Below are 12,076 nucleotides of genomic sequence, written 5' to 3'. Positions count from 1 at the left end.
CTAGTTCACTTTAATTAGACCTCCCTTGAGACTGGCCACCTTGAACAAAATCGGTCAGAATGATAACATAATTTAAATCTCCAAGACACTAGCGTCCACTATCTACGAGAACAAAACATCCAAGACAACCACTACCGAACACGACACGAATAAATGTTACATTTATTTTAACTCACAAAAATATAGTTTTTTTTTTCATAAATAAACTAAATATTAATAATACTATCGTCTTTCTACTTAAGGCTTTTCACCACCTTGTAGAATTATTTTTCTGATGCGGCACTGACGTGTCAAAAAGTCGTAAATTACCTTTTAATTAAGAAAGCGCTTCCATCAATAAGCTTTTAGTTGGTACCTTACTTTCCAATAATTTATATAAACCAATAAACACTAGAACCATTAAAATATTGAAGATATCAAGTATTCAAAAGCCCTTTTCAGATCCAAACTAATCAATACCAAACACAAAAGTTAACATTTTCTTTCAAATTACGGCCCCAAAGAATATAGTCTTACTGCGTTTAACTTACATCCTCAAATTCGTCTGCCTTGTAGAGATTCGTAACCTCTCCACTACTGAGAAGATTGTTGACGATCTCAGTAAACGTCTCCTCGACTATTTGAGTGTCGCAGAATATGAACGTCGTTGTTTTGGTGTCAACGCCACAGCTAGTGTACAGCACCTAGTTTATAACTTATTTTAGAAAAATGCTAAATAACCTATAAATACTTAACTTTCTCTTTTCTTTGGAGCCTATTTGGACACAAGTGCTGTAAGAAATATTTACCATTCCTTACATCACCAATGCCATCAACCTTGGAACGTTGGCTCACTCATGACTACCTACCAGACGGGCGGCTTACACAAGGCCCTACCACGAAGTAATAATTTAATTCAACACATACAGGACTCCTCACGATGTATTACTACACTGTCGAGCATAATAAGGATTTAAGCCTGTTTTTGTTAGGCCTCGGCTTAGGATCAGCATTTTATCCGTGATAGATAGGTCAATTTACTAATGAACATTTAAATATTGTCGTCTTTACTAATTAACATTTAAAAGTCGTCTAAAATATTGTTTGGATTTAATTAATATTCTACATGTCATGTTATTCTCTTCACCTTTAAATCTTCTCTGAAATCTTTGATTCCATAAGTCTTAGTTACGACCACTTGGAACGAGTTGTATTCACAAATGTAAGACGCCACGCGAGTTAAACTTTGCCGTCCGGATCCACCTAAAATGTTGGTGCACTGACAATAAATAGAGCGGTAGCAATAAAATTTACAATTAAAGCTGTCGCTCTAAGACTCTTGTAATTTATATAAGATCTTTATCTCTTTCATTAACTTAAAACTTTAGCACAAAACAATATCAAATACACAAATTACAAATAAATACGAAATTATGAGAAGCATTTTCTGACCTATTCCAACGCACAGCATGTGTCCGCGAGGCTGCGATATGACCCGAACGATGCGGCAGATATGCTCGATGGCATCCTTGAACAGCACTAAATCCATCTTGACTACACCCGGACAACTGTTGTACTCCTCCATCTGGTTAGAGATGTATCTGGCGGAAGAACAGTCACAGAAACGAGGAATTATTTAGATTTCACATTTAGCTGTATGCTTAGGATGTTGTATACTAATTTTATAAAATCTCTCAGTCTCAAGACAGAAGGCAGGAGATGTAAGAAAAAAAAGTCTTATTACTTAATTAAATACTCACTTCCTTAAGGCATTGGGGTCGTTAAGATCGTCATAAATCTCGAAAGGATTGAGGAAGTGTCCAAATATTGGCGCAGTCTTGCTGGGACATAAAGCGTGGAACGTCAACTCAAAGTGCTTGCCCAGCATATCCCCAACTTGGTTCATGAACCAATCACGATCTCTGGACAACGTACACTTTTTTAAAACCAACCACCATATTCAAATTTGGATACTAGTGTTCAGTGTATAAAAGTATCAAGTAAGGACTAAGCTGGATAAAAAATGCAAATCTAATATGAAAAAACTAAAGCTATATATATATATATTATATTTAGTTAAAATTATTGCGATAAAATTAAGGGAGAGTATAATTATTTAAGCAGTTACAAAACCTTCATAGGCGACAAGTAATTGATTATGAAACTTTCTATGATTGAGAAACTAACTTTTCTTCAGTAAGACGATCGCCGAATACTCTAAAACACTCGTGTACCCACAATCGCAGGAAGCGTGGTTTCGTGTTTTGGTAGTCTTTATTACTTCGTAAAAGACCCTAAAAATATACTCTATTGAAGTTGGGGTTAGGCATACAAACAATAGTAAAATAATTGATGTCTTGTGAGCCAATATACATACGTATGAACACCTAAATACTAACTTGGAAAATTTTTGATATGTCCCTCAAATTGAATAAATAGTGCATCTTACTGGGCGTCGGTAAGAGTTTTGCTACAATGTTGTTAAACATGTCGATGGTCGCCGTCAAGACAATTTTTCCTGATAAATACATTTTAGTATTTTAGATGGCTGCTTACAAAATATCAAATTAATAATAATTATGCTATCGTGTAGCTAGAAGAGCAATAACACAACTAACTACTACTCTCCTACTAACTAATAACACAATCGCTAGTCACATTCACAAGTACACGATCCAGTTCTGCAGTCGCCACGTCTTACCGAGCGTCTTGGTCTCCTCGTCGAAGTCCCGCAGGTGCTGGTCGAGCATGGTGCCGAAGATGCTGACGAGCTGCGAGTGCGCGGGCGCCGGCAGGTAGAAAGCGTGGAAGCACGACAGCAGGCGCGCCGGCAGCGGCGAGCGCGCGCCGCCCGCCGGGCCCGCCGCGCCGCACAGCACCATGTCCTGCGCGCGAGGACTGAGGCCTAAACACCCGCCACGGGTACTGCCGCACCGGCTCCCCGTCGAGGTGCGAGGGGGAGGGGAGGAAATTGTATTCGCGTTAGGTGAAGTTAAAGCGCATCCTTGCATCCGTTTGGGGTGGGAACTTTTTGAATATGCTTGAAGAGTTATGGATTTGAGTGGAAGTAGAAAATGGCTTGACCGTTTCTTACACGTGGGGCAGCTTGTAAATAATTAAAAGTATAAGGGTTGACAGTGATGTACCTTGGTCAGATCATTTTCAGTTATTGATAAATATATATATTGAGATTACTGTGAGGAAGCTTAATTGTAACGTAGATAATACTCGTAACATTTTACTTATTCTAGTCTCGTTACTATAAAAACACGTAATAAAGCTGCAGAGTACTGCGACAATTTAGAGTCTTGTACTCTACCTTATTATTCATAATTTGTATAATATAAATAAAATCGTCGGAGGTAAATATTAGTTCTTGTAACGGTACAGAAGAAAAGGTTAGACAGATCGCTGGCTGGAATTATAATGACAAAAAGTGCTTACTTGTTTGCTAAAGACTAAATACATCCTATGGATGTAGGAGAAAACCAAATAGTTGAGGGTACTCTTTCTAATACATGCAATGAAATAAATCTCGAATTGATCAGGTATTTTATTATTATTAAGCTTATTTATAATCGGAACCTTGACATTCTTCCTCCACTGCTTCTGGCGGTCGAACCAGAACCCGTAATCGTACCAGAGTCGCATGAGCTCCAATGGCGGCTGAGAGCCGTACTCATCCCGCACCGGCATATTAATGTCATCCATAAACGCTATTAGCTTTTTACCTAGTTAAGTAATTAATTTTATATTAATATTATTTAGTGAACCTTAAAGCATTCAATTATAAACGCTAACAGCGAGATAATATTTCTGAATTCCTTGCGTAAATAATACTGAAAGGCTTAAAAAAAAACAAAAGCTATTTTTTTTTATAAGTGAATGTTCATCCCGCAGCTCTGTCTCTCTCACACACTTTTTTTATAGAATAAGTAGGTGGACGTGCAAATCGGCAGCCACCTCTGCCCACAAACATTGTCAGTGTAAAAAATAAAAATATTAACCATTTCTTACATCGCCAATGCGTCACTAACATTGGGAACTGAGATACACAATCCCTCATGCCGATAGTTGCACAATGGCTGACTTGGCATTCCAAAAGGAATACAATACTAAGTACTGCGGAGTTGCAGTAGAATACCTGATAAGTGGGCGGTACGTACCCAGACATACTTACAAAAATACCAACCACTTGGTGAATTGATTCACTAAATACCTAAAGTCTTGAGAAAAGGGGCAGTGTGAAATTGTCAATGACTAAATGTGCTATTTAACAGCAGATATTTATTTATATATTTATATATATTTATTTATAATATCCTTGGTTACCTCCGGCAGGTACGTAATTGCCCTTGGTTCTCTTCTCGAGCCTGGCTTCTATAATATCTTGTACGTTGGCAGCCGTCGTTTGTGCTGACATATTGATCACTTGTGTGCTATATCTAAATTACAAACATGCACAATTCTCAGACAAACCAGAAATAACTTTTACAGCATTACTTGTTAATTTTAAAGTATCGTATTTTTTTTTATTAAAACTATTCCTTAAGAAGAAGTCAATGTTTGTTTTTAGTTTTGTACAGGTGCCAAAATTGCAATAAGATTTGATATAACCAGTTAATTGAGAAATATCGACTTGGTTGAATCGAATTGATCAATTTGCCAAGTAAAAGGATCGTAACACTATCGGGAGCAGTAAGCTCATCTAACGTACTAAATTTTAAGTTTACCTGTCTCGGTCCAAACTTCCCAGGGTGCCCTGGAGCAAGCAACTTTTACCACAGCCGGTCGGTCCGCTCACCAGCACACCATTGCCCCCGCGGATCACCTCGAGTGCGACTATTTGGACTCGAATAAAATCTACCGTCGGGACCAGGATAGTGTGGAAGCCTAAGCTGTAAATCGAAATTACGCGTAAGTTGCGGTACGTTAGAGGTCAGCTTCACCTCAAACTCGTCATCACCGCTACGCCGTCACCTCGGATTGTATCTCCAATTATCCGGCAACTTATCCTCCCAAGGTTTAAACTCTCTCAGCCTCTCGTCCACGTAGTAATCGTACACCGTGTCCTTCAGCGGGAACAAGCCCTCGTGCTCTCGTACCCAATTGTCTAGCTTGCGGCGACTCTCGTCGTCCAACGTCGCACACACCGACCACACCAAACTGAAACGGTACAAAGGGCAGCATAGCGGGTGCTACGATTCCGTCGGGCCCGATAACGCGGCGACTCACGCGAAGAGGAACCGCATCTTGGCGAAGGTCTCGTCGGGCGGCACGGGCGCGGCGCGCGGCAGCAGGCGGCACAGCGCGCGCACGCCCGACAGCTGCTGCGCGCGCACGCCGCCGCCCTCGTGCAGGCGCCGCCGCAGCTCCAGCACCGGGCCCAGCGTGCCCGCGAACAGGCGCCGCAGCTGCGGGGACACCGGCTCAATATCCAGGACATATTAAGGTGCACAAGTGCGCAAACACAGGTGCATTGTCCATTTCTTCCTTCTTATTATCCGATAGGACGGCAAATCCGACACGACTGAAAAGAGTTCAAGCGCAGGGCCGATGTAAATATACCAATAACTTTTTACCGGCCTGAGCTGAGCCTTGACCTGAATCGAAACGAGGGACTCGGGATCTGCGGCGTTATATCAAGCCACTAGACCAAAATGCAGTCAGCACAATTATGCATTACAATTATACGAGTAGTCGTGAAGATCCACTCAGCGGTGGGCTCTATGCAAGACCATCTGGGTATTATAAGGAATAGTTGATATTTCTGTCAGCACCAATGTTTATGGGCGATGATGACCACTTACCATCAGTTGGTTATATAAAAAATACAGTTATCCGAACACTATGTTACTACAAATGGAAACAACACCAGCTGTGAAATATAATTTAAACTATGTAATAATAGTCTGATTAATTTCAATTCGTTGCTCCGTACCATCTCCCTGTACTCCAAATCGCTGACCGACTCGAGCCAGGAGTTAACGAAGGGCCACCAGCCCCAATCCTTATAGTCGTTGTACACGATGCCGTTTCGAGATACGGTGGCGGGTGAAGCTACGGCCAAATCTAGCGTCTCTATCAATAGAGACACCTGAAATCGTTGCATTAGGAGTAATTTGCCTAGTACTTTTACAACCAAGCATATTTTCAAGTATCGACCATTAAGTTTGTATATTAGATAATACCTGTGAAGGCATAGATATTCTTTCACTATTAACAAGTGTGAGCAGTTTGTTATCATCCATTACAGAATTCAGGTTTTCTATCCACACTGCATCGACCGGACCGTCGAATATTATCCACTTTTGATCAGGAGACTCATCTGAGAGAACGAATTAAGAGGATCACTCAAACATTAATAAAATCTAGTCCGAAGGTCGACACCAATATTCTTAACCTTATTGAACCTAAGAGTGCCGAAGGATACCAGTGAATACAAACAGCCGAAAACAGAAAATTGAAATGGAAATGTAAGAGAAAATTTAAAAGCTTAAAGCTTATAGGAAATATGTAGATGTTACATGATGAGATCAATATTATATTTCGAGGAATGTGCTAAACATGAATAATATATAAGACACAAAGAAGATGATTAGGTGGACCTGATCAAATAGAATATAGTCGAGCTAATGACGATGTGATATTAACCTTGACAAGTTGTCCTCATAATAGACGAAAGTACCCCATCCTTCCATTCCCCTGTAGCCAAATTATATTCTCCATATAGTTCTCCCAGCGTCAAAGCTTTTGGGTTCATTGGATAAACTTGTACATTTTCAAATCCCGGCACGTTCTCCCGTCGCAGTCGACTGAGGGTCGCAGCTAGCATCTTCCACGATACTGTTTTAGCGGTATTTGTATCGCCTAAGAGGATACTGGAATGACGAGAGTTCTGGAAAACACACGGTTTAATATTTTTTAACAAAACATCAATTACATAATTTCAGTAAGCAAAACAAATCGTTTATTTTTAAAGGTTTCGAGTATTCACAGGTTATTTAGAAGAAAAAGAAACACAAAAGTCACAAAACTATCATAAAACAAACCTAACAAACAGATAATCTGACATAAAAATCATATATTTTACTGACCTTTGTCTCATAAGTCTGTATCACCTTATGCAACGCAGCCCTCACCGGCTGCAACGTAAGCAGTCTCATTTCTGCTGATATGGCTGTCTCTAGCATTTCATAGTCCAGGGTCGGGATCTCAACATCAGGGAATATGTCTCGCATTATACCATCGAATAGAGGGACATCTTTAGAGGTCAAGCGAGCCACGTTCATATCTCTCATAGCTAATATCACCATCTGTGTAAAGGAAAATATTGATAGACAGGTATGATTAGATTTGTATAATTATGTCATCCAAACCGATTATGGCCACGGCGGCCAATCTCCACGAAAACACAAAGCTACTTCTCTTTTCCCTCTTCTCATAATCCTATAAGACAATCCGACATGATCGGAAAGAGTTCAGGCGCAGGATCAACGGCTAGTAATAATAATAATAATTCCCATCGTTCTTAAAAAACTTTATATATTTCAGATATTTACTATAATAAATGTCACCAAAGGATAACTCTAAAGGTTTAAGCCTAATGAGAAACAAGAACCCATATCAGACCTCTTGTTCTGGCAAGTTTGGATAAGCACGTCTCTTAACTCCGGCGTATCTCAACAATGCGACCATTGATCTCAGACCAAAATCGTAATGGTCCTGCTTCGATAGCTGCTGCATTGCCAGTTGATATAATGTGAATACCTGCAAGAAGGCAGCATGGAGATACTTGGTAGGTAGTAAGGCTTTGTACAAGATCTCTTATGACGTATTCTACCGTCTATACTTAGTACTGTTGCGTCCTGGATTGAAGAGTGAGCGAGTCAATGTAACTTGTAAGTTTCCAAAGTCGGTAGCGTATTCTCAATGTAAGGGGTGGTTTAATTTTTTACAGTGCCAATTTCTAAGGACGGGGTGAGCAATTGCCGTCAGCTGACTTATTTGCCAGTTCGCTAACCAATTTAAAATAAAATGTACGTACATTTGGTACTATATAGAATAATATTTTTTAACTAGTCTTCTTTATTGGAGGAGCCGAGATGACGCGTGCATCTTAACCGAAGATTTCGGGTTCAAACCCAGGCAGGCACCACTGAATTTTCATGTGCTTAATTTGTGTTTATAATTCATCACGTGCTCGGTGGTGAAGGAAATCATCTTGAGGAAACCTGCATGTGTCTAATTTCAACGAAATTCTGCCACATGTGTATTCTGCCAACCAACATTGGAGCAGCGTGGTGGAATATGCTCCAAACCTTCTCCTCAAAGGGAGAGGAGGCCTTTAGCCCAGCAGTGGGAAAATTTACAGGCTGCTAATGCTAATGCTTCTGTATTGTACCTGAACAACTCGAATAAAGCACCTAATCTAAGAGACCAAATACTTATGTGTAGGGTATAGGAATAATCCTATTGAACAATACTACACTTACTTTTTTAGCATTTATCTTGTAAGCTGTAAACCCATCCGAAAACAAGGTATTCTCAGCAATAATAAGCGAGTCTGGAACACACATCGCAATGGGACGAAACATTGACTTTAGATTATCAGGTAACTCTGTTCGCCCGGCGTAGCTGGAACAAGTCAAATTTATATTTGTACATATATAGGCGAAGACAAAACAATTCTGTACCTTTTAGCCTCTGTTTGACAACCGACTTTGATTGGTAGCTAATGATGAAAGTTGGAAATAAGACAAAAAACTTATAAAACCTATATATGTTTTCCCAATTTTACAAAAATGATTAAGGTCTAACACTAGTTATATTTCAACGCCGGGTTCGGACTTAAGCAGTTCAGATTATTTTATTATAGTTAGATACGGATCAATTTGGGATTTGAAGGACTTACAGCATCAACACTTTCAATATGGTACATGAATTAGTAATACCTTTTCTAAAAAGGCAGTTTCCAAAATATAGTGCAGCTGCAAATAAAATAAAGATTTATAAATTAAATACCTACCCAGGGTTCATTGTAATGAAGATTCCACAGTTCCCATCGAGCTTGATGTCGGAGCCCTCGAACATGAACCGTTTCTGGTTTAGGGAGAGCGCCAGCAACACCGCCAGGATCTGTTGCGCTACCACCGACAACACCTCGATGTTGATACGGTTGAACTCGTCGAAGCAACCCCAGCAACCACTCTGAGCTATACCTATGTAAGTGTATTATTCATAGTAGCGAAATTCGTTTAAAAAAAATATTTCGCTAAATTATATTGATAGTATGCAATTTATACGGACAAATTATTTGCTTTATTTTCGTAAATGTCAGACCTGCAAAACATTTAGCCATCGACTTGTAATCGAGTCCGTCGGAACAGTTGGTGACAACCACCCATCTTGCTAGAGCTCGACCGAGGTCCTTCGTTGTTTCTGTTTTACCAGTTCCCGCCGGACCCTGTGGACTGCCACCTCGGAACAGGTGCAATGCTGTAGTCAGCGTTATGTAGCATCTACGAAATAATTACCATACGATAAGACTTATAAGAATAATATTGTAGTATATGGAAAAATAATCCTTTAATATTATTTGCAACGCAGCCAGTCCTGATCATAGGATATAGTTTCAAATCTGATGTGTTCAGGTATTCATTTGGTAATGGTCGAGTTATACTTGATGGTAGGGCTTTGTGCAAGCCCGTCTGGGTAGGTATAACCCAATCATTATATAGTAGACCGCCAAGCATCAATACTTAGTATTGTTGTGTTCCGGTTTGAAGAGTCAATATGCGAGTGTAACTATAGGCACAAGAGACAACATCTTAGTTCCCAAGCTCGATGGTGTATTAGCAATGTAAAGAATGACTAATAAAATTCGGCGCCGATTTATACAAGCATTGGTGACTACTTACCATCGGGTAGCCCATTTGCCAGTCCACCTGCCTATGCCAAAAAATATCTTAACGTTAGCAGTTTTTTTACCTGTCGGTAAGTGGCGTTATTACCAGACGACCTGAATTACCGATGTATTCATATGTGTAGATAGAGTTCGTGTTAGTTTGCCTGATATAGCAGTCTTCGCGTTCACGATCCCAGTAAAACTTGAGCTGAGAGAACCACTCAAATGCTGACACTGACATACATCCTGGAACCATTTATGTTAGCTTACAAACTAGTCCAAAATATCAAATCAGAATTACAAGAGAGAAAAAAGGGGCTAAATTAGTATCCAAATGGTACCCAAGCGAAGATAAAAAGAACAGAGGACGACTAGTTCAAGGTTCAAAGGGGATGACATCAAATTGTCTGGAAAAACAAAGTGGAGAAGAAAAAACCACGATAAAAACTTTAGCAGAATTTGGAAAAAACCTACTGCAATGTACATAATCTTTACCGATTTCTGAAAAACTAAGATTCTAAGGTTGCAAATAAAGGAAGTTGTTTGTATAATTTTAATCTAAAGTTAATTTCTATTAAAAACAGGCAAAGAGAAAACAGTATAGGACGTTTTTCTCAGTCAAACGATTTTCATTTATCACTTGAAGAGTTCTAGTGTTATCAATAAAAAAGTCGAATTTCAATCTTTGGACGAACACTAGCATCTACATAAAGATAATGTCTTAGTATCTGTACAAACCCATCTTATACAGCCTCTCAACGGTGTCGCGAGAGTGAATTTCAATAACGCATAACGCGTTTACTTTACAACGCAAAATCTTAGAGATTTCTTTTCTGGACATCATCTGTAAAGTAGCCAGGATTTGGTTCTGCTTCTTACGTAGTTTCTTCAGCGGTTTCTTCTCTTTCATTATGTCGCAGCGACACAATGTTCTAGTACAATCGGAAGTCCATTGGATCTGAGAGATAAATGGAATTCGAAGTTTCTTTAAAACTTATTAAGATCTTATTGTTAATATTCCCCAAGCTTAATTAAAATCTTTCCATTGTTTGTTTCCAAAATTTATTGCTCCAAATTTTGTTGATCAAAACATTTTTTAACTAAAACAATATCGTGTGAAATGTAACGCATTTTTTATTATTCTTAATCTTTAAGATAGCACATTTTTGTAACTATTGACACACACATAATACTAAATCTATTTAGAACAAACACTTTCGCATAATTAATAAGCGTAGGATCTCTTTCATTACAGAAAAGAGTAAAGTTATGTTTGAGGTTTAATCTGCTGGCCAGATACGCGGCTTAAGTTTGCTCAACCAGGAAATCAGCTTATAATTTTCTCACAGTTTTTCATCCCAATTTAATTTAATAATTGCAAGAGAAAAATGTACAAACTAGCTTTTAATGCTCAATTGGGCTTGGTTGAAAGGCTTGCATAACCACTGAAAACCGAAATTTTACACTTAATCACCTTGCTGCTGGTAATTCCGAGCTGACCTGGCCAGTCGTTGATCCACTGTTCTCTTTGATATCGGCATTTCCTTAATGCAGCTCTTGTCAATATTAATTGCTAAAAGTATATTTTTATTCAATAACTAGTCAACATTAGTTTATACCTTACACTTCTACGTGCACATTTTTCAAATCCTACATATATTTTGAAACTGTATTAGTAAACTCGTATTTTGATATTTGTATGTTGTAATCTATATTGAGTTATTACCTCGTTGAACTACTAAGTACACTATATACTAGTTATTATAATAGATCTCCAGGACTGACTACTTATTCAAAGACACTGAGATTTTCAATATACTTCACCTCTCGTAACACAACTCTCATGGTGTGCTCCAGACCTAGCAACCAAACTTCAGCCGGACCATCCAGCACCAGATTATACTTCCACTCTATACACTCGCCGTCATCGGACATCATCGCTTTAGCCACTGGCAAGCCCATTGCATTCTGAACATATTACAATGTTGGATGTGATAGGACATTTGTGAACAATATAGGTACATGACTAAAGTATATAATCCTATTTCTTAATCTAAAGCCTTTGTTACAGCAAACGAGGGTAAACTTGTAACTGCCAACACTATCTCTTACTATATCTGTTTGTAGCCATCCAAATAAAAAAAAAAAACTTGTTCTTGACCGTTTAGAGAGTACTGGGATATACCAATA

At 38.9% G+C, this 12,076-nt stretch overlaps 1 protein-coding gene across 1 annotated transcript in view; it reads right to left on the bottom strand.

The window, feature by feature from the left end:
* LOC125066246 (dynein axonemal heavy chain 2) overlaps positions 1-12,076 on the bottom strand; it is a 41,876-nt gene that overhangs the window by 13,748 nt on the left and 16,052 nt on the right. Inside the window, exons 26-49 of the mRNA XM_047674249.1 lie at positions 11,711-11,854; positions 11,361-11,459; positions 10,625-10,844; positions 9,970-10,132; positions 9,322-9,500; positions 9,008-9,200; positions 8,475-8,616; positions 7,612-7,749; positions 7,077-7,295; positions 6,634-6,877; positions 6,171-6,307; positions 5,921-6,076; positions 5,215-5,393; positions 4,960-5,145; positions 4,713-4,877; positions 4,312-4,424; positions 3,565-3,710; positions 2,681-2,864; positions 2,379-2,497; positions 2,167-2,273; positions 1,740-1,901; positions 1,432-1,580; positions 1,127-1,242; positions 531-683 (exon numbers count right to left, since the gene is read on the bottom strand). Of these exons, the coding sequence (XP_047530205.1) occupies positions 531-683; positions 1,127-1,242; positions 1,432-1,580; positions 1,740-1,901; positions 2,167-2,273; positions 2,379-2,497; positions 2,681-2,864; positions 3,565-3,710; positions 4,312-4,424; positions 4,713-4,877; positions 4,960-5,145; positions 5,215-5,393; positions 5,921-6,076; positions 6,171-6,307; positions 6,634-6,877; positions 7,077-7,295; positions 7,612-7,749; positions 8,475-8,616; positions 9,008-9,200; positions 9,322-9,500; positions 9,970-10,132; positions 10,625-10,844; positions 11,361-11,459; positions 11,711-11,854 (3,813 nt within the window). The remainder of the gene's footprint in view (positions 1-530; positions 684-1,126; positions 1,243-1,431; positions 1,581-1,739; positions 1,902-2,166; positions 2,274-2,378; positions 2,498-2,680; positions 2,865-3,564; positions 3,711-4,311; positions 4,425-4,712; positions 4,878-4,959; positions 5,146-5,214; positions 5,394-5,920; positions 6,077-6,170; positions 6,308-6,633; positions 6,878-7,076; positions 7,296-7,611; positions 7,750-8,474; positions 8,617-9,007; positions 9,201-9,321; positions 9,501-9,969; positions 10,133-10,624; positions 10,845-11,360; positions 11,460-11,710; positions 11,855-12,076) is intronic.

This window comes from Vanessa atalanta, chromosome 9 (genome assembly GCF_905147765.1).
Source record: "Vanessa atalanta chromosome 9, ilVanAtal1.2, whole genome shotgun sequence".
Lineage (NCBI taxonomy): Eukaryota > Metazoa > Arthropoda > Insecta > Lepidoptera > Nymphalidae > Vanessa > Vanessa atalanta.
This window is presented reverse-complemented; position numbering and strand designations above follow the sequence as displayed.